The sequence below is a fragment of the Pelecanus crispus genome, unplaced genomic scaffold (assembly GCF_030463565.1).
Source record: "Pelecanus crispus isolate bPelCri1 unplaced genomic scaffold, bPelCri1.pri SCAFFOLD_407, whole genome shotgun sequence".
In the NCBI taxonomy this organism is placed as follows: Eukaryota; Metazoa; Chordata; class Aves; order Pelecaniformes; family Pelecanidae; genus Pelecanus; species Pelecanus crispus.
This window is the reverse complement of record NW_027461473.1, coordinates 56-19464: the sequence shown is the minus strand read 5'-3', so window position 1 is coordinate 19464 and position 19409 is coordinate 56. Positions and strand designations below refer to the sequence as shown.

Here is a 19409-nt window from a genome sequence, read left to right as displayed (position 1 = left end):
GGGGGCACTGATGCTTATGCTCACACTGGTGAGACTGGTGGTACTGGGGCACTGGCCGTTACGGGTGCACTGGTGACACTGGTGGCACCGCTGGTCGTGCTCGCACTGGTGGCACTGGCGGGCACTGGTGCTCACGCTCACGCTGGAGGCACTGGTGCTACTGGGGCACTGGTAGCACTGGGTGCACTGGGTGCACTGGTCATCATGGGTGCAGCCGTGAGACTGTTGGCACCGCTGGCACTGGCAGCGCTGGCGGCACTGGTGACGCTGGTGCTCACGCTCACACTGGGGGCACTGGTGAGCACCGGTGGCACTGGGTGCACTGGTCATCATGCTCACACCAGTGACGCTGGTGGTACTGGGGCACTGGCGGCACTGGTGGCACCAGTCATCGTGCTGACAGCAGCGCTTACGCTCACACTGGTGACACTGGTGGCACGGGGGTGCACCGGCCATCGTGGGTGCACTGGTGACACTGCTGGCACTGGTGGTGCTGCCGGCACTGGTTGTCCTGGCTGCGCTGGAAACACTGGGGGCACCGGTGGGACTGCTGAGCGCTTGGGAGTGCCGGTGACACTGGGGTGCGCTGGTCATCGTGGGCGCACTGCTGGCACCGGTGGTCATGCTCACGCTGCTGGCACTGGGGGGCACCGCTGCTCACGGGCGCGCCGCTGGCACCCGGCGCTCACGCCGGCTGCTGCTGGTGGTACCGGTGGCCACGCTGACGGTCACGGCGACGCTGGTAGCCGTCGCCAGCGGTCGCGGGGGGCACCGGCAGCCGCGCTGGCGCTGGCGGTCGTGCCGATACCGGCGCTCGTACCAGCCCTGGGGCCGCCGGCGGTCACGGGTGTCGCTGCCAGCGATGGTGACGCCAGCCGTCACCGCTGACGCTGCTGCTCACGGTGACGCCGGGCAGCGACGCCGGCGGCCCCGGTGGTCACGGCGCCGCCGGTGACGGTGCCGTTGGTGCCGCCGCAGGCCGCCGCCGCCCCGCCGCCGCCCGCCGCCCCCCGCCGAGGCGCTGCAGGTGGACCTGCTGCCGGTGCTGGCCGCCCCGCCGGAGACCGCCCCCGTCGCCGCCGCCGCCGCCGCCGCCGCCGCCGCCACCACCGTGGACGCCGCCGCCCTCAAACCCCCCGCCCCCGAGTCGGCCCCGCCGCCCGTGCCGCCCGTGCCGCCGGCCGGCGGCGGAAGCGCCGCGCAAGTCCAAGAGCAAAGGGCCCTACATCTGCTCGCTCTGCGCCAAGGAGTTCAAGAACGGCTACAACCTCCGGCGCCACGAGGCCATCCACACCGGCGCCAAAGCCGCCCGCCCCGGCCCCGCCGCCATGAAGATGCCCACCATGGTGCCCCTCAGCCTGCTGAGCGTTTCGGGGGCTGGGGGGGCGGCGGCGGGGCGGAGGGGGGGAGCGGCGTGGCGGCGGCGGCGGCGGCGGCGGGCGGCGGCGCCCAAGCGGGGCGCGGAAGAACCACGCCTGCGAGATGTGCGGGAAGGCCTTCCGCGACGTCTACCACCTCAACCGCCACAAGCTCTCCCACTCGGACGAGAAGCCCTACCAGTGCCCCGTCTGCCAGCAGCGCTTCAAGCGCAAGGACCGCATGAGCTACCACGTCCGCTCCCACGACGGCGCCGTCCACAAGCCCTACATCTGCAGCCACTGCGGGAAGAGCTTCTCCAGGTGGGCGGGGCGAGGGGGCGGGGCAAAGGGGGGGGTGGGGCGCGGGGGGGGGTGGGGCTGGGGGTGCCGTGCAGGGCTGGGGGGGGTGGGTGGTTGTCACAGTGGTGGCGGTGGTCGCGGGTGACAGCGGTTGTGACGGTAGCATTGGTGGTCACGGTGACGCCGGTGGTCGTGGTGATGCCGGTGGTCGTGGGTGACGCTGCTGGTCGGTGACGCTGCTGGTCATGGTGACGCTGCTGGTCGTGGTGACGCTGGAGGTCGTGGTGACGCTGCTGGTCACGGTGACGCTGCTGGTCGTGGTGACGCTGGACGGTCGTGGTGACGCTGGAGGTCGTGGTGACGCTGGAGGTCACGGTGACGCTGCTGGTCACGGTGACGCTGCTGGTCGTGGTGACGCTGGAGGTCATTGTGACGCTGATGGTCATGGTGACACTGGCGGTCAAGCTGACAATGGTTGTCATGGTGGCAGAGGTGGTCATGGTGACGCTGGTGGTCATGGTGGGTGCTGGTGATCATGGAGACACTGGCGATCATGGTGACGCTGGTGGTCATGGTGGTCATTGCGCGCTTGAGCTCACTGGTTGTCATAGCGCTGGCGGTGGTCACGATGATGCTGTTGGTCACGGTGACACTGGTGGTCATGGTGATAGTGGTGATCATGGTGCACTTGAGGTCAGTGGTTGTCATGGTGGCTTTGGTGGTCATGGTGACAGTGGTTGTTGTGGAGACGCTGGTGGTCCACGGTGACGCTGGTGGTCACGGTGACGCTGATGGTCACGGTGGCGCTGTTGGCTGTGGTGACGCTGCTGGTTGTGGTGACGCTGCTGGTCATGGTGATGCTGCTGGTCGTGGTGACACTGGCGGTTAAGCTGGCAATGGTTGTCATGGTGGCATTGGTGGTCATGGTGACGCTGTTGATCATGGAGACACTGGCGATCATGGTGACGCTGGTGGTTATGGTGGTCATTGCGCGCTTGAGCTCACTGGTTGTCATAGCGCTGGCGGTGCTCACGATGACGCTGTTGGTCACGGTGACACTGCTGGTCATGGTGACACTGCTGGTCATGCTGACACTGGTGGTCATGCTGACACTGGTGGTCATGGTGCACTTGAGATCACTGGTTGTCATGGTGCTGTTGGTCATGGTGACAATGGTTGTTGTAGAGACGCTGGTGGTCACGATGACGGTGTTGGTCATGGTGACGCTGTTGGTCATGGTGACGCTGTTGGTCGTGGTGACACTGGCGGTTAAGCTGACAATGGTTGTCATGGTGGCATTGGTGGTCATGGTGACGCTGTTGATCATGGAGACACTAGCGATCATGGTGACGCTGCTGGTCATGGTGACGCTGCTGGTCATGGTGACGATGCTGGTCGTGGTGACACTGGTGGTCGTGGTGACGCTGGGGGTCATGGAGACACTGGTGGTGAAGTTGATAATGGTTGTCATGGTGGCATTGGTGGTCATGGTGACACTGGTGGTCATGGTGGTCATTGTGCGCTTGAGCTCACTGGTTGTCATAGCGCTGTTGGTGGTCACAGTGACGACGGTTGTTGTGGAGATGCTGGTGGTCATGGGGACGCTGTTGGTCACGGTGATGCTGTTGGTCACAGTGACACTGGTGGTCAAGTTGACAATGGTTGTCATGGTGGTGTTGGTGGTCATGGTGACGCTGGTGGTCATGGTGACGCTGGTGGTGAAGTTGACAATGGTTGTCATGGTGGCAGAGGTGGTCATGGTGACGCTGGTGGTCATGGTGACGCTGTTGATCATGGAGACACTGGCGATCATGGTGACGCTGGTGGTTATGGGTGGTCATTGCGCGCTTGAGCTCACTGGTTGTCATCGCGCTGGCGGTGCTCACGATGACGCTGTTGGTCACGGTGACACTGCTGGTCATGGTGACACTGGTGGTCATGGTGATAGTGGTGGTCATGGTGCACTTGAGATCACTGGTTGTCATGGTGCTGTTGGTGGTCATGGTGACAATGGTTGTTGTAGAGATGCTGTTGGTCATGGTGACGCTGTTGGTCATGGTGACGCTGTTGATCATGGAGACACTGGTGGTCAAGTTGACAATGGTTGTCATGGTGGCAGAGGTGGTCACGGTGATGCTGGTGGTCATGGTGACGCTGTTGATCATGGAGACACTGGCGATCATGGTGACGCTGGTGGTTATGGTGGTCATTGCGCGCTTGAGCTCACTGGTTGTCATCGCGCTGGCGGTGCTCACGATGACGCTGTTGGTCACGGTGACACTGCTGGTCATGGTGACACTGCTGGTCATGCTGACACTGGTGGTCAAGTTGACAATGGTTGTCATGGTGGCTTTGGTGGTCATGGTGCACTTGAGATCACTGGTTGTCATGGTGCTGTTGGTCATGGTGACAATGGTTGTGGAGACGCTGGTGGTGATGATGGCGTTGGTCACGGTGATGCTGTTGATCATGGAGACACTGGTGGTCATGGAGACACCGGTGGTCATGGTGCACTTGAGGTCAGTGGTTGTCACGGTGCTGTTGGTGGTCACAGTGACAACGGTTGTTGTGGAGATGCTGGTGGTCATGGGGACACTGGTGGTCATGGTGACACTGGTGGTCCTGGTGACACTGGTGGTCATGGTGATAGTGGTTGTCATGGTGCACTTGAGATCACTGGTTGTCATGGTGGCTTTGGTGGTCATGGTGACAGTGGTTGTTGTGGAGACGCTGGTGGTCACGATGGCATTGGTCACAGTGATGCTGTTGGTCATGGTGATGCTGTTGGTCATGGTGACGCTTGAGGTCACTGGTTGTCATAGTGGTGCTGGTGGTCACAGTGACAACGATTGGTTGTCATGGTGGCACTGGTGGTCACGGTCACGCTGTTGGTCGTGGTGCTGTTGGTCATGGAGACTCTGTTGGTCATGGTGACGCTTGAGGTCACTGGTTGTCATAGAGGTGCTGGTGGTCACAGTGACAACGATTGGTTGTCAGGGTGATGCTGGTGGCCATGGTGATGCTGTTGGTCGTGGTGCTGTTGGTCACGGTGACGCCATTGGCCGTGGTGCTGTTGGCCATGGTGACGCCATTGGTCATGGTGGCGCTGGTGGTCATGGTGACCGGTTGTCACAGGGACGCCAGCGGTCCTGGTGACGCTGGTTGTCCTGATGGTGCTGTTGGTCCACAGTGGCGCTGGCGGTGCTGACGGTCACGGTGGCACTTGAGGTCCCTGATTGTCATCGCGCTGCTGGTGGTCCCGGTGACGCTGGAGATCACGATACTGGTGGTCATGGGGGCACTTGAGGTCGCTGGTTGTCACAGTGCTGCTGGTGGTCACGGTGCACACGGTTGCTGGGGGTCACGGTGGCCCTGGTGGTCCTGGTGACGCCGGACATCACGGTACTGGGTGGTCTGGTGGCACTGGTGCTCATGGTGATACTGGTGGTCACGGTGGCACTTGAGGTCGCTGGTTGTCATTGTGCTGCTGGTGGTCTTGGTGACACTGGTGGTCGTGGTGGCACTGGAGACCATGGTGACGCTGGGTGCCATAGTGACGTTGGTGGTGACAGTGACACTGAGGCTGTGATGCTGGTGATGGTGGTGATGCTGGAGGTCATGGTGATGCCGGTGGTCATGGTGACACCAGAGACCATGATGATACTGGCGGTCATGGTGACACCGATGGTCGCGGCAGTGCTGGTGGTCGTGGTGACGCTGGTAGCCATGGTGGACACTGGTGGTCGTGGTGATGCTGGTGGTCATGGTTGGACCGGTGGTCATGGTGACGCTGGTGGTCATGATGATAGCAGTGGTGACGGTGGCACTGGGTGCCATAGTGATGTTGGTGGTTATGGTGACACGGAGATCATGATGCTGGTGGTCACGGTGATGCTGGTGGTCACGGCGATGCTGGAGGTCATGGTGACAAGGTGGTTGTGGTGACACTGATGGTCATGGTGACACTGGCGGTCTTGGTGGCACTGGAGACCATGGTGACACTGGAGGACCGTGATGATACCGGTGATCATGGTGGCACTGGTGGTCACGCTCACACTGGCGATCACAGCGTCACTGGTGGTCACGGTGCCACTGCCAGCGATGGTGACGCTGTTGGTCATGGTGACACTGGTGGTCTTAGTGGCACTGGAGGTCATGGTGACACTGGAGACCGTGATGATACTGGTGGTCATGGTGGCACTGGGTGCCATAGTGACGTTGGTGGTCATGGTGACGCTGAGATCATGATACTGGTGGTCATGGTGATGCTGGTGGTCGTGGTGGCACTCAGGGTCACGGTGATGCTGGAAGTCACGGTGACACTGTTGGTCGTAGTGCCACTGCTGGTCATGGTGACGCTGGAGACCGTGGTGATACTGGTGGTTATGGTGGCACTGGGTGCCATAGTGATGTTGGTGGTCACGGTGGTCATGGGGGCACTGGTGACGCTGGTGGTCGTGCTGACTCTGGTGATCACGGCGTCACTGGTGGCCACAGTGTCACTGCCAGCAACGGTGACGCTGGCAGTCTTGGTGGTACAGGAGGTCATGGTGACACTGGCCGTCACAGTGGCACTGGGCACCGTAGTGACATTGGTGGCCATGGTGATGCTGTTGGTCATGGTGACGCTGGTGGCCATGGTGGCACTGGTGGCCATGGTGGCACTGGTGGTCATGGTGACGCTGGTGGCCATGGTGATGCTCATGGCACTGGTGACACTGGTGGCCATGGTGGGAGCAGTGGCCATGGTGACGCTGGTGGCCATGGTGACGCTGGTGGCCATGGTGGGCCTGGTGGCCATGGTGATGCTGGTGGTCATGGTGGCACTGTTGGCCATGATGATGCTGGTGGCCAAGGTGATGCTGGTGGCCAAGGTGATGCTGGTGGCCATGATGATGCTGGTGGCCATGGTGGGCCCGGTGGCCATGGTGACGCTGGTGGCCATGGTGGCACTGTTGGCCATGATGATGCTGGTGGCCAAGGTGATGCTGGTGGCCATGGTGGCACTGGTGGCCATGGTGGGCCCGGTGGCCATGGTGACGCTGGTGGCCATGGTGATGCTGGTGGCCATGGTGGCACTGGTGGCACCGGTGATGCTGGTGGCCATGGTGGCACTGGTGGCCATGGTGGGCCCGGTGGCCATGACGGTGGGGGGCCATGGTGGGCCTGGTGGCCATGGTGGCACTGGTGGCCATGATGATGCTGGTGGCCATGGTGGGCCTGGTGGCCATGGTGGGACTGGTGGCACCGGTGATGCTGGAGCCCATGATGATGCTGGTGGCCATGGTGGGCCTGGTGGCCATGATGGTGGGGGCCAAGGTGATGCTGGTGGCCATAGTGGCACTGGTGGCCATAGTGGCACTGGTGGCCACGGTGACGCTGGTGGCCACGGTGACGCTGGTGGCCACGGTGATGCTGGTGGCCATGGTGATGCTGGTGGCCATGGTGATGCTGGTGGCCATGGTGGCACTGGTGGCACCAGTGATGCTGGTGGCCATGGTGGCACTGGTGGCCATGGTGGGCCCGGTGGCCATGACGGTGGGGACCATGGTGGGCCTGGTGGCCATGGTGGCACTGGTGGCCATGGTGGCACTGGTGGCCATGATGATGCTGGTGGCCATGATGATGCTGGTGGCCATGGTGGGCCTGGTGGCCATGATGCTGGTGGCCAAGGTGATGCTGGTGGCCATAGTGGCGCTGGTGGCCATGGTGGCACTGGTGGCCATGGTGACGCTGGTGGCCACGGTGACGCTGGTGGCCACGGTGATGCTGGTGGCCATGATGATGCTGGTGGCCATGGTGGCACTGTTTGTTGGTCATGGTGACGCTGGTGGCCATGGTGGGCCTGGTGGCCACGGTGACGCTGGTGGCCATGGTGGCACTGGTGGCACCGGTGACGCTGGAGCCCATGATGCTGCCGGTGGCCACGGTGGTCCCGGTGGCCACGGTGGCACCGGCGGCGCTGGCGGTCACGCTGACGCCGGCCGTCACGGCGTCCCTGCTGGCCCCACCATCGCCCCCGTTGCCGCCGGCGGCCGCGCCCTGACCGCGCCCCGCCCTCTCCCCCCGCCCAGGCCCCGACCACCTCAACAGCCACGTGCGCCAGGTCCACTCCACGGAGCGACCCTTCAAGTGCGAGGTAGGGGCCGCCTCCCCCCCCTGCCCTCCCCCCACCCCCCCGCCCCACGGCGCGCCCCACGGCGCGCCCCACGCCTTCCTCCCCGCCCCAGACGTGCGAGGCCGCCTTCGCCACCAAGGACCGGCTGCGGGCGCACACGGTGCGGCACGAGGAGAAGGTGCCGTGCCACGTCTGCGGGAAGATGCTCAGCGCCGCCTACATCTCCGACCACATGAAGGTCCACAGCCAGGGGCCCAACCACGTCTGCGAGCTCTGCAACAAAGGTGGGGGGGCGGGCGCCGTGGGGCCGGCGCCGTGGGGCGGGGCGGGGGGCTGTGGGGCAGGCTACGGGGCGTGGGGAGCGGTCAGGGGTTGGGTTTGGGGGTTGGTTTGGGGTAGGGTTGGTTCTCCCGGCTGTTCCTACGTAGGGATGGCAGCCCTGTGGGGCAGGCGCCGTGGGGCAGCTGTGGGGCAGCTGTGGGGCAGGCCATGGGGCAGGCTATGGGGCACAGGGAGCAATGAGGGGTTCCATTTGGGGGTGATGGCTCGGGGTAGGGTTGGTTCTCCCGGCTGTCCCTGTGTAGGGATCACGTTCCTGTGGGGCAGGCGCTGTGGGGCAGGCTGTGGGGCAGGCTGTGGGGCAGGCTGTGGGGCACAGGGAGCAATGAGGGGTTCCATTTGGGGGTGATGGCTCGGGGTAGGGTTGGTTCTCCCGGCTGTTCCTACGTAGGGATGGCGGCCCTGTGGGGCAGGCACCGTGGGGCAGGCACCGTGGGGCAGCTGTGGGGCAGGCTATGGGGCAGGCTACGGGGCGTGGGGAGCGGTCAGGGGTTGGGTTTGGGGGTGATGGCTCGGGGTAGGGTTGGTTCTCCCAGTGGTTCCTATGTAGCGACGGTGTCTCTGTGGGGCAGGCGCTGTGGGGCAGCTGTGGGGCAGCTATAGGGCAGGCTATGGGGCACAGGGAGCAATGAGGGGTTCCATTTGGGGGTTCACTTTGGGGTAGGGTTGGTTCTCCCGGCTGTTCCTACGTAGGGATGGCGGCCCTGTGGGGCAGGCGCCGTGGGGCAGCTGTGGGGCAGCTGTGGGCAGGCCATGGGGCAGGCTATGGGGCACAGGGAGCGGTCAGGGGTTGGGTTTGGGGGTTGGTTTGGGGTAGGGTTGGTTCTCCCGGCTGTCCCTGTGTAGGGATCACGTTCCTGTGGGGCAGGCGCTGTGGGGCAGCTGTGGGGCAGGCTGTGGGGCAGGCTGTGGGGCACAGGAGCAATGAGGGGTTCCATTTGGGGGTGATGGCTCGGGGTAGGGTTGGTTCTCCCGGCTGTTCCTACGTAGGGATGGCGGCCCTGTGGGGCAGGCACCGTGGGGCAGCTGTGGGGCAGGCTATGGGGCAGGCTACGGGGCGTGGGGAGCGGTCAGGGGTTGGGTTTGGGGGTGATGGCTCGGGGTAGGGTTGGTTCTCCCAGTGGTTCCTATGTAGCGACGGTGTCTCTGTGGGGCAGGCGCTGTGGGGCAGCTGTGGGGCAGCTATAGGGCAGGCTATGGGGCACAGGGAGCAATGAGGGGTTCCATTTGGGGGTTCACTTTGGGGTAGGGTTGGTTCTCCCGGCTGTTCCTACGTAGGGATGGCGGCCCTGTGGGGCAGGCGCCGTGGGGCAGCTGTGGGGCAGCTGTGGGGCAGGCCATGGGGCAGGCTATGGGGCACAGGGAGCGGTCAGGGGTTGGGTTTGGGGGTTGGTTTGGGGTAGGGTTGGTTCTCCCGGCTGTCCCTGTGTAGGGATCACGTTCCTGTGGGGCAGGCGCTGTGGGGCAGGCTGTGGGGCAGGCTGTGGGGCAGGCTGTGGGGCACAGGGAGCAGTGAGGGGTTCCATTTGGGGGGTGATGGCTCGGGGTAGGGTTGGTTCTCCCGGCTGTTCCTATGTAGGGATGGCGGCCCTGTGGGGCAGGCACCGTGGGGCAGCTGTGGGGCAGCTGTGGGGCAGGCTATGGGGCATGGGGAGCAGTCAGGGGTTGGGTTTGGGGGTTGGTTTGGGGTAGGGTTGGTTCTCCCGGCTGTCCCTGTGTAGGGATCATGTTCCTGTGGGGCAGGCGCTGTGGGGCAGCTGTGGGGCAGGCCATGGGGCAGGCTATGGGGCATGGGGAGCAGTGAGGGGCTCGGTTCGGGGTTCACTTTGGGGTAGGGTTGGTTCTCCCGGCTGTTCCTATGTAGGGATGGTGTCCCTGTGGGGCAGGCGCCGTGGGGCAGCTGTGGGGCAGCCATGGGGCAGGCTATGGGGCACAGGGAGCAGTGAGGGGCTCGGTTCGGGGGCGATGGCTCAGGGTAGGGTTGGATCTCCCGGCTCCGTGGGGCAGAGGGTTCCTCTCCCTGTGGGGCAGCGATCTGTGGGGCGCAGGCTCTATGGGGCGCAGGCTCTATGGGGCACAGGCTGCGTGGGGCACGGGGTCACCGGCACAGGTAGGGCTGCCATTGCCGTGGGGCACGGGCTCTATGGGGCACAGGGTCTATGGGGCAGCACCCATGGCTCCCAGGCTCTATGGGGCAGCACCCCACGGCTCCCAGGCTCTATGGGGCACACGCCCCACGGCTCCCAGGCTCTATGGGGCACTGCCCCACATGTCCCAGGCACTATAGGTCACCACCCCATGGCTCCCAGGCTCTATGGGGCACCACCCCACACCTCCTAGGCTCTATAGGTCACCACCCCATGGCTCCCAGGCTCTATGGGGCACCACCCCACACCTCCTAGGCTCTATAGGTCACCACCCCCATGGCTCCTCTGCTCTATGGGGCAGCATCCCGCAGCTCCAGGCTCTATGGGGCACAGCCCCATGGCTCCCAGGCTCTGTAGGTCAGCACCCCACAGTTCCCAGGCTCTATGGGGCAGCGCCCCACACCTCCCAGGCTCTACAGGTCAGCACCCCATGGCTCCCAGGCTCTATGGGGCACAGCCCCATGGCTCCTCTGCTCTATGGGGCACCACCCCACACCTCCCGGGCTCTATGGGGCACCACCCATGGCTCTTGGTCTCTATGGGGCGCTGCCCCACACCTCCCGGGCTCTATAGGTCGCCACCCCATGGCTCCCAGGCTCTATGGGGCAGCGCCCCATGGCTCTTGGTCTCTGTAGGTCACTGCCCCACACCTCCCCGCCCCCCCCCCGCCCCATGCGCCGTGGGTCTGACGCCGCTTCTCCGTCCGCCCCCCCCAGGCTTCGCCACGGCGGCGTACCTGCGGGGTGCACGCGGCCAAGGACCACGGGCTGGCGGCCCCCCGCCCCCGCCGCCTGCTCTGCAAACTCTGCGGGGTTCACTGCAAGACCCCCGCCCAGCTCAGCGGCCACCTCCAGACCCACGGCGCGACCCACGGCGCCGGCCCCGGCCCCCAGGGCCCCGCTCCCCAGGGGGGGCCGCCGCCGCCGCTGCCGCCGCCGCCGCCGCCGGCTCCGCTGACGCGCGCCCACAAGGCAAGGCCCGCGGGATGGGGGGCGCGGGGGGGCGGCGGCGGCGGAAGGGGGAGCTTGGGGGGCAGCCCCAGAGAGCCTGGGATGGGGGGCAGCCCATAGAGCCTGGGAGTCTTGCCCCATAGCGTGGTGTCGGAGGGGACTTGGGGGGCAGCCCCATAGAGCCTGGGATGGGGGGCAGCCCCATAGAGCCTGGGAGTCTTGCCCCATAGCGTGGTGTCGGAGGGGACTTGGGGGGCAGCCCCATAGAGCCTGGGATGGGGTCAGCCCCATAGAGCCTGGGAGTCTTGCCCCATAGCGTGGTGTCGGAGGGGACTTGGGGGGCAGCCCCATAGAGCCTGGAGCCCTGCCCCATAGCGTGGTGTCAGGGGGAAGTTGGGGGGCAGCCCCAGAGAGCCTGGGATGGGGTCAGCCCCATAGAGCCTGGGAGTCTTGCCCCATAGCGTGGTGTCGGAGGGGACTTGGGGGGCAGCCCCATAGAGCCTGGGAGCCCTGCCCCATAGCGTGGTGTCAGGGGGAAGTTGGGGGGGCAGCCCCATAGAGCCTGGGATGGGGGGCAGCCCCATAGAGCCTGGGAGCCCTGCCCCATAGCGTGGTGTCGGAGGGGACTTGGGGGGCAGCCCCATGGAGCCTGGCGTCTTGCCCCATAGCGTGGTGTCAGGGGGAAGTTGGGGGGCAGCCCCATAGAGCTGGGATGGGAGGTAGGCCCATAGAGCCTGGAGTCTTGCCCCATAGCGTGGGTGTCGGAGGGGACTTGGGGGGCAGCCCCCATAGAGCCTGGGATAGGAGGTAGGCCCATAGAGCCTGGGATGGGGGGCAGCCCCATGGAGCCCGGGAGCCCTGCCCCATAGCATGGTGGGGGGGGGGTACTTAGGGGGCAGCCCCATAGCACGGGGGTGGGGTTACTTGGGGGTCACCCCACGGAGCCCAGGTGCCCTGCCCCATAGCGAGGGGTGGGAGGGGACAGCGCTGGGGGTGGGGGGGGCTCATCTTGCCCCATAGCGCAGGGTGGGAGGTACTTGTGGGGCAGCCCCATAGCGCGGGGGTGGGGGGTAACTTGTGGGGGCAGCCCCATAGCACGGGGGTGGGGGGTATGTGGGGGGCAGCCCCATAGCACGGGGTGGAGGGTACTTGTGGGGCAGCCCCGTAGCACAGGGCGGGGTTACTTGGGGGTCACCCCGCGGTGCCCGGGCGCCCTGCCCCATAGCGGGGGCAGGGCCGTGGGGTGACGCCGTCTCCCCACAGGTGCGGGCGAGCCCTGCCCCATGGCGGCCCCCGGCCCCCCCGCCCCCGCCGTGGCCGTGCTCCCCATGGAGGGGGCGCCCGGCGTCAGCCAGCCCTGGTGAGGGGGGCGCCCGCCCCGCCCCACGGCGACCCCCAGCCCACGGCGACGGGCCCCACGGCGACCTTCAGCCCCACGGCATCCCCGAGCCCCACGGCGACCTGGAGCCTCGCCGGCGGTGACGGGCCCCACGGCGTCCTGGAGCCCCACGGCGACCTCCAGCCCCACGGCGACTTGGAGCCCCACAGCGGTGACGGGCCCCACGGCGTCCTGGAGCCCCATGGCGACCTCCAGCCCCACAGCGAGCTCCAGCCCCATGGCGATCTCCAGCCCCATGGCGACCTGGAGCCCCACGGCAGCGATGGGCCCCATGGTGACCTCCAGCCCCACGGAGATCTCCAGGCCCCACGGCATCCTGGAGCCCCACGGCGACCTGGAGCCCCACGGCGACCTCCAGCCCCACAGCATCCCCGAGCCCCACAGCAGTGCCGGGCCCCACAGCGACCCCTCCCCGCCCCCCCAGCCCCACGGTGAAGAGGATCCGGCGGAGACGAGGAGCCCCACGGCGCTATGGGGCGGGGCCAGGGCGCTATGGGGGCAGCCCCACGGTGCTATGGGGCGGGCGCTGCCCCACGGCGTGGCCGTGGCCCCGCCCCTCGGCGCGGCGGGGGGGGGCGGGGCGGGATTTTGTACCGCGCGCCAATGGGGGGGGAGGGGGGGGGGGAGGGGGGGGGAGCGACGCCCAATAAACGCTCGGCGCCTCCGGCTCCGCCCACTGCGCGTCATGGGGGGGGCGGGGTCAGCGAGGGGGCGGGGCCACGCGGGGTGACGTCATCGCCCCGCCCACGACGCGCGGGGTGGCACACCCGCCCCTCCCCCCCCCCCAGTTCTGGATTTTCCACTAAAATTTTGGGATTTCCCTCAAAATTTTGGAGTTTTCCCTCAAAATCTTGGGGTTTCCTCTCAAAAATTCTGGTTTTCCCCCCCCAAATTTCAGGAGGAATTTTTGTTTCCCCCATAATTGTGCTTTTTTCCCCAAAAAAATTTTGTTCCCCCCCCACCCCAATTTTGTTTTTTTCCCCAAATTTTGGGGTTTTTTTCCCCAAAAATTGTAAGTGGTTTTCCCCCAAATGTGGTTTTTTCCCCAAATTGTGTTTTCTCCTCCAAATTGTGGGTTTTTTTCCCAAAATTTTTATCCCCCCAAAGTTTTTTCCAAAAATTTTTGTTTTTCCCTCAATTGTGTGCTTTTTCCTAACAATTGTGCATATTTTCCCCAAATTATGGGGCTTTTTTCCCCCAAATTGTGGGTTTTTTCCCCAAATTGTGCATTTTTTCCTCACCCCAAATTCTGCATTTTTTCCCCCCAAATTGTGATTTTTTTAACTCAAATTGTGATTTTTTTCCCCAAATTGTATTTTTTCTCCCCCAAATTCCACCCCCCAGCAGCGCCGTGCCACAATTTCTTGTTTTTTTTGTGTTTTTTTTTTTTTTGTTTTTTTTCCTTTTCCTTTTTTTTCCACCGCGCTCGCTGCCCCTCCCCCACCCACAGCCGGGGGTCGCGACCTCGGGGTTGGGGGTCGGGCCATGGGTCGCGCCGGTGGGTCGGACGTTGGGGGCTGTGGGCGGGGCTGTGGGTCAGAGCTCGGGGGCCGTGGGTCACGCCGTGGGTCAGAGGTCGGGGGCCGTGGGTCACACTGGGGGTCAGAGGTTGGGGGCCGTGGGTCAGAGGTCGGGGGCCATGGGTCAGAGATTGGGAGCCATGGGTCAGGCCGTGGGTCACACTGTGGGTCAGGCCATGGGTGGGGCCGTGGGTCAGAGATCGGGGGCCGTGGGTCAGAGGTCGTGGCCTGTGGGTCGCGCCGGGGGTCAGAGGTTGGGGGCCGTGGGTCAGAGTTCGGGGGCCATGGGCCACGCCGTGGGTCAGAGGTCGGGGGCCATGGGTCACGCTGTGGGTCAGAGGTCGGGGGCCATGGGTCACGCTGTGGGTCAGAGGTCGGGAGCCGTGGGTCACACTGGGGGTCAGAGGTTGGGGGCCGTGGGTCAGAGGTCGGGGGCCATGGGTCAGAGATTGGGAGCCATGGGTCAGGCCGTGAGTCAGAGGTCGGGGGCCGTGGGTCAGAGATCGGGGGCCGTGGGTCAGAGGTCGGGGGCCGTGGGTCACGCTGTGGGTCAGAGGTCGGAGCCCATGGGTCAGAGATCGTGGCCCGTGGGTCACACCGTGGGTCAGAGGTCGGGGGCCGTGGGTCAGAGGTCGGAGCCCATGGGTCAGAGGTCGTGGGCCGTGGGTCGCGCCGTGGGTCACCTCGGGGATGTCGATGACGAGCTCGTCGTCCCCGTCCAGGGCGTCGTCGCCGCTGCCCTCCCCCGCGTCGCTGAGCATGCGCCGGGGCACGGTGCTGGGCACGGGGGGGGGGGCCCTTGGGGGGCGCCAGCGGCGGGGGGGAGGGGCGCCCCCGGCCCCCGCCCCCGAGGGGAAGGGCAGCGGGGGGGGTGGGGGGCAGCTGCGGGGGGGTGGGGGGGCGGGGGTCAGGGGCCTGCCAGTGCCCCACAACTGCCCCGTGACCCACGGCTGCCCCTGCGATCCCCACCCCGTGACCCCCACGTGCCCCTGTGACCCCCAAGTGCCCCCCGTGACCCCCCAAGTGCCCCCACAAGCGCCCCACAAGTGCCCCTGTAACCCCCCGCCCCGTGACACCCAAGTGTCCTCTGGGACCCCCAAGTGCCCCCCTGTGACCCCCCAAGTGCCCCGCATGTGCCCCTGTGACCCCCACCCTGGACCACCCAAGTGTCCCCTGTGACCCCCAAGTGCTCCTGTGACCCCCAAGTGTTCCCTCTGACCGACAAGTGCCCCTGCGACCCCCCAAGTGTCCTCTGTGACCCCCCAAGTACCCCACAAGTGCCCCTGCGACCCCCACCCTGTGACCCCCAAGTGTCTCCTGTGACCCACAACTGCCCCTGTGACCCCCAGAGCCCCACAAGTGCCCCTGCTGACCCCACCCGTGACCCCCAAGTATCCGCTGTGACCCCAAGTGTCTCCTGTGACCCACAACTGCCCCTGTGACCCCCAAGTGCCCCGAACGCCCTGCCTCGTGGGCCACAACTGCCCCTGTACCCCCAAGTGTCCCCTGTGGCCCCCCAAGTGCCCACAACTGCCCCCTGTGACCCCCAAGTGCCCCCCATGACCCCCCAAGTGCCTCTGTGACCCCCAGTGCCCCCTTGTGACCCACAACCACCCTCCCTGTGACCCACAAGTACCCCTGTGACCCCTAAGCAACCCCCCCACCCCCCCAAGTCCCTCCGACTGCCCCCTTGACCCCAACTACCCCCCAGCCCCCCAGTACCCCATTGTGACCCCTCCCAGCCCCCCAAGTGACCCCCCCAGCCCCCCAAATGCCCTGTGACCCCTAACTACCCTCCCACCCCCCAAGTGACCCCCAAATGACCCCCCCCCCCCCAAGCCCACAACTGCCCCCGTGGTGCCCCCCAAGTGCCCCCCCCAGCCCTCCAAGTGCTCCAGCCCCCTAAGTGCCCCCCAGCCCCCCAAGCACCCCGTGATCCCCAAATACCTCCCAGACCCCCAAGTGCCCCCCCAAGCGCACTGTGACCCCCAAGTACCTCCCACCCCCAAGCCTGCCCCCAGCCCCCCAAGCACCGCGTGACCCCCAAGTATCTCCTACCCCCCCAAATGACCCCCAAGTGACCTCCCCACCCCCCCAAGGCCCCGTGACCCCCAAGTGCCCCCCCAGCCCCCCAGCACCTCCCAGCCCCCAAGTGACCCCCAAGTGACCCCCCCACCCCCCAAGCGCCCCGTGACCCCCAAGTGCCCCCCCAGCCCCCCAAGTACCTCCCAGCCCCCAAGTGACCCCCAAGTGACCCCCCCACCCCCAGCCCCCAGCGCCCCGTGACCCCCAAGTGCCCCCCCAGCCCCCCAAGTACCTCCCAGCCCCCAAGTGACCCCCCAAGTGACCCCCCCACCCCCCAAGCGCCCCGTGACCCCCAAGTGCCCCCCAGCCCCCCAAGCAGCTCCCAGCCCCCAAGTGACCCCCAAGTGACCTCCCCACCCCCCCAAGCGCCCCGTGACCCCCAAGTGCCCCCCCCAGCCCCCAAGCACCTCCCAGCCCCCAAGTGACCCCCAAAGTGACCTCCCCACCCCCCAAGCGCCCCGTGACCCCCAAGTGCCCCCCCAGCCCCCAAGTGACCCCCAAGTGACCCCCCCACCCCCCAAGCGCCCCGTGACCCCCAGGTGCCCCCCCAGCCCCCAAGTGACCCCCAAGTGACCTCCCCATCCCCCAAGCGCCCCGTGACCCCCAGGTGCCCCCCAGCGCCCCTCCCCCCGTACCTGCAGCGCCGGGAGCCCTTGGGGCGGCGGGCGGGGCCGGGGCGGGGCGCGTGGGGGTGGGGCGCCTCGGGGGCCAGGTACTCGGCGGGGAAGGGGCTGTAGGGGGGGGGAGGCCAACTGGGGGGGAGGGGCGGGGTCAGCCGGGGGCCCGCCCCCTCCCCCACCGCTGTGGGGAAGGGGGCGGGGGAGGGGCGGGGGGGGGAGGGGCACTCACCAGGTAGGGCGGCGGCGGCGGGGGGCGGGCCAGGGGGAAGCCGGGGGGGGGAGGGGAGGGCGGGGGGCTGCGCCGCCTGCGGGGGGAGGGGAGGGGAGGGCGCGTCACAGCGGCGGCCATCTTGGCCACGCCCCCCCCACCCCCCTTTAACAGGTGGCGGCCATCTTAGGGCCCGCCCTCCGCCCGCTGGCGGCCATCTTAAGCCCCGGCCCAGGCCCTGGCAGCCATCTTTGCTGCTGGCGGCCATCTTGTGAGCCACACCACCCCCCCCACCCCCCCCCGGCAGCCATCTTTAGTGCTGGCGGCGGCCATTTTAGCACCCCACCTACAGCTGCAAGCAGCATGTCTAGGGCTGGCGGCCATCTTAGGCCCCCCCCAGCACTGGCAGCCATCATTACTGTGGGCAGCGGCCATCTTAGGATCCCACCTACTCCTCCTGTCAGCCATGATTAGTGTTGGCGGCCATCTTACGGCCCCGCTCGCTCCAGCGGCCATCTTAGGGCCCCACCTACCCCTGCTGTCAGCCATGCTTCGTGCTGGCAGCCGTTTTAAGCCGCCCCCAGCGCTGTCAGCCATCTTTACTGCTGGCAGCAACCATCTTAGGCTCCCCCACCTACTCCTGGCAGCGCCGTGTTTAGCGGTAGCGGCATCTTAAGGCCTTCCCGCTGCTGGCAGCCATCTTTGCTGCTGGCAGCGGCCATCTTAGGTCCCCCCCCCTACACCTGCTGTTGCCCATATTTAATGCTGGTGGGCATCTTAAGCTCCCGCCGTGCTGGCAGCCATCTTTATTGCTGGCAGCAGCCATCTTAGGACCCCCCCACCCCTGCTGTCAGCTCTGTTTAGCACTGGCGGCCATCTTAAGGCCCCGACCCCTTCACCCTTAGCGCTGGCAGCCATCTTAGCCCCCCCCCCCCCCCACCCCCTTTACCTCTTGCCGGGGGAGGCTCCGCCCCTTGGCCCCCTCCCCGTCGCTGTTTGTCGGACGAGGCGGTGGCTTCCGAATCTGCGGGGGGTGGGGGGGTGAGACGCACGGGGCAGGGGGGGGGGGGAGGGCGGTGGGGGACACGCAATGGGGGAGGGGAGGCGCCTCTGCGCTCCCCTCCCCCCCTCGTTACCTGAGGAATCGTCGTCCACGTTCTCGTACTGCAGCAGGCGGTCCAGGAGGAAGCTGCGGCGGGGGAGGGGGCGAAGGGGGTCACCCCCAGACCCCTCCCCCAATTTTGAGAGGGGGGGGGGGGTGGGCTGGGGGGTGTTTTTGGGGTGATTCCGGAGAGTTCCGGTACCTTTTGTCCCGCGAGACTTCAGCAGCTTGCGCTGGGCGCGGCGCAGCTCCTCCTGGAAGCACTCCTGCTCCTGCGGGGCACGGACGGACGGATGGACGGACGGCAGCGTGGGTGAAGGCCCCCTCGCCCAGCCCCCCCCCCGCTTCTGCATAGCCCCGCCCACCTCCTGCAGCCGCCCGCCCACCTCATAGCCACGCCCTGGCCCTCTCAGCCCCGCCCACCCCCATAGCCCGCCCCCTGGGCCTACCAGCCCCGCCCACCTGCCCCCAGCCCCTCCCATTTCCCATAGCCCCTCCCACCTCCCCATAGCCCCTCCCACATCCCCATAGCCCCACCCCCTGCCCTCTCAGCCCCGCCCTGGGCCTATCAGCCACGCCCACCTGTCCCAGCCCCTCCCACATCTCTATAGCTCCGCCCCTGCCCTCTCAGCCCCGCCCCTGGCCTCTCAGCCCCTCCCACTTCCCATAGTCCCACCCACATCGCCATAGCCCCGCCCCCAGCCCCGTAGCCCCGCCCCCAGCCCTCTCAGCCCCTCCCACCTCCCCATAGCCCTGCCCGCCCTCTGTAGCCCCTCCCACCTGGCCCCAGCCCCACCCACATCCCGATAGCCCCGCCCCCAGCCCTCTCAGCCCCCGCCCCCGGCCCTCTCAGCCCTCCCACCTCCCCTCAGCCCCCCAGCTCCCCGTAGCCCCGCCCCGGCCCTCTCAGCCCCGCCCCCGGCCCGCTCGGCCCCGCCCCCGGCGCTGTCCCCGCCCCCTCACGTAGAGCAGCAGCTTCAGGCGCCGTTTGAGCGCCCGGTAGCGCCGTTTGTAGCCGCCGCCGCCGCCGCCGCCATCGGCTCGGCCGCCCCGTTCATGCCGCCGCCGCGCCCCGCCCCGCGCCGCTCCCCATTGGCCGCCGCCGCGCCGCCTCCCCCCCCCATTGGCTCACCGCCGCCGCCCGCCCCGCCTCCGCTGCCCTGCCTCCCATTGGCTCAGCGCCGCCGCGCGTCCCGAGCTCCGATTGGCGCCGCTGCCCCGCGCCGCGCGCCATTGGCTCGCGGCGGCGCCCGTCCCGCCTCC

The 19409-nt window shown here is 66.9% G+C and overlaps 2 protein-coding genes across 2 annotated transcripts; one reads left to right on the top strand and one right to left on the bottom strand.

The window, feature by feature from the left end:
- The first annotated feature begins 622 nt into the window (after window positions 1-622).
- On the top strand, window positions 623-12307 carry LOC142597044 (myc-associated zinc finger protein-like). The gene is given in 10 exon segments (XM_075727478.1): window positions 623-816; window positions 979-1182; window positions 1184-1382; window positions 1385-1442; window positions 1445-1680; window positions 7735-7797; window positions 7889-8060; window positions 10979-11004; window positions 11006-11123; window positions 12300-12307. Coding segments are annotated over 10 exon segments (1278 nt in total).
- Window positions 12308-14486: 2179 nt separating this feature from the next.
- On the bottom strand, window positions 14487-19204 carry INO80E (INO80 complex subunit E). The gene is given in 9 exon segments (XM_075727477.1): window positions 14487-14491; window positions 14730-14932; window positions 16852-17017; window positions 17994-18068; window positions 18181-18233; window positions 18349-18367; window positions 18370-18418; window positions 19110-19181; window positions 19184-19204. Coding segments are annotated over 9 exon segments (663 nt in total).
- Window positions 19205-19409: the final 205 nt, after the last annotated feature.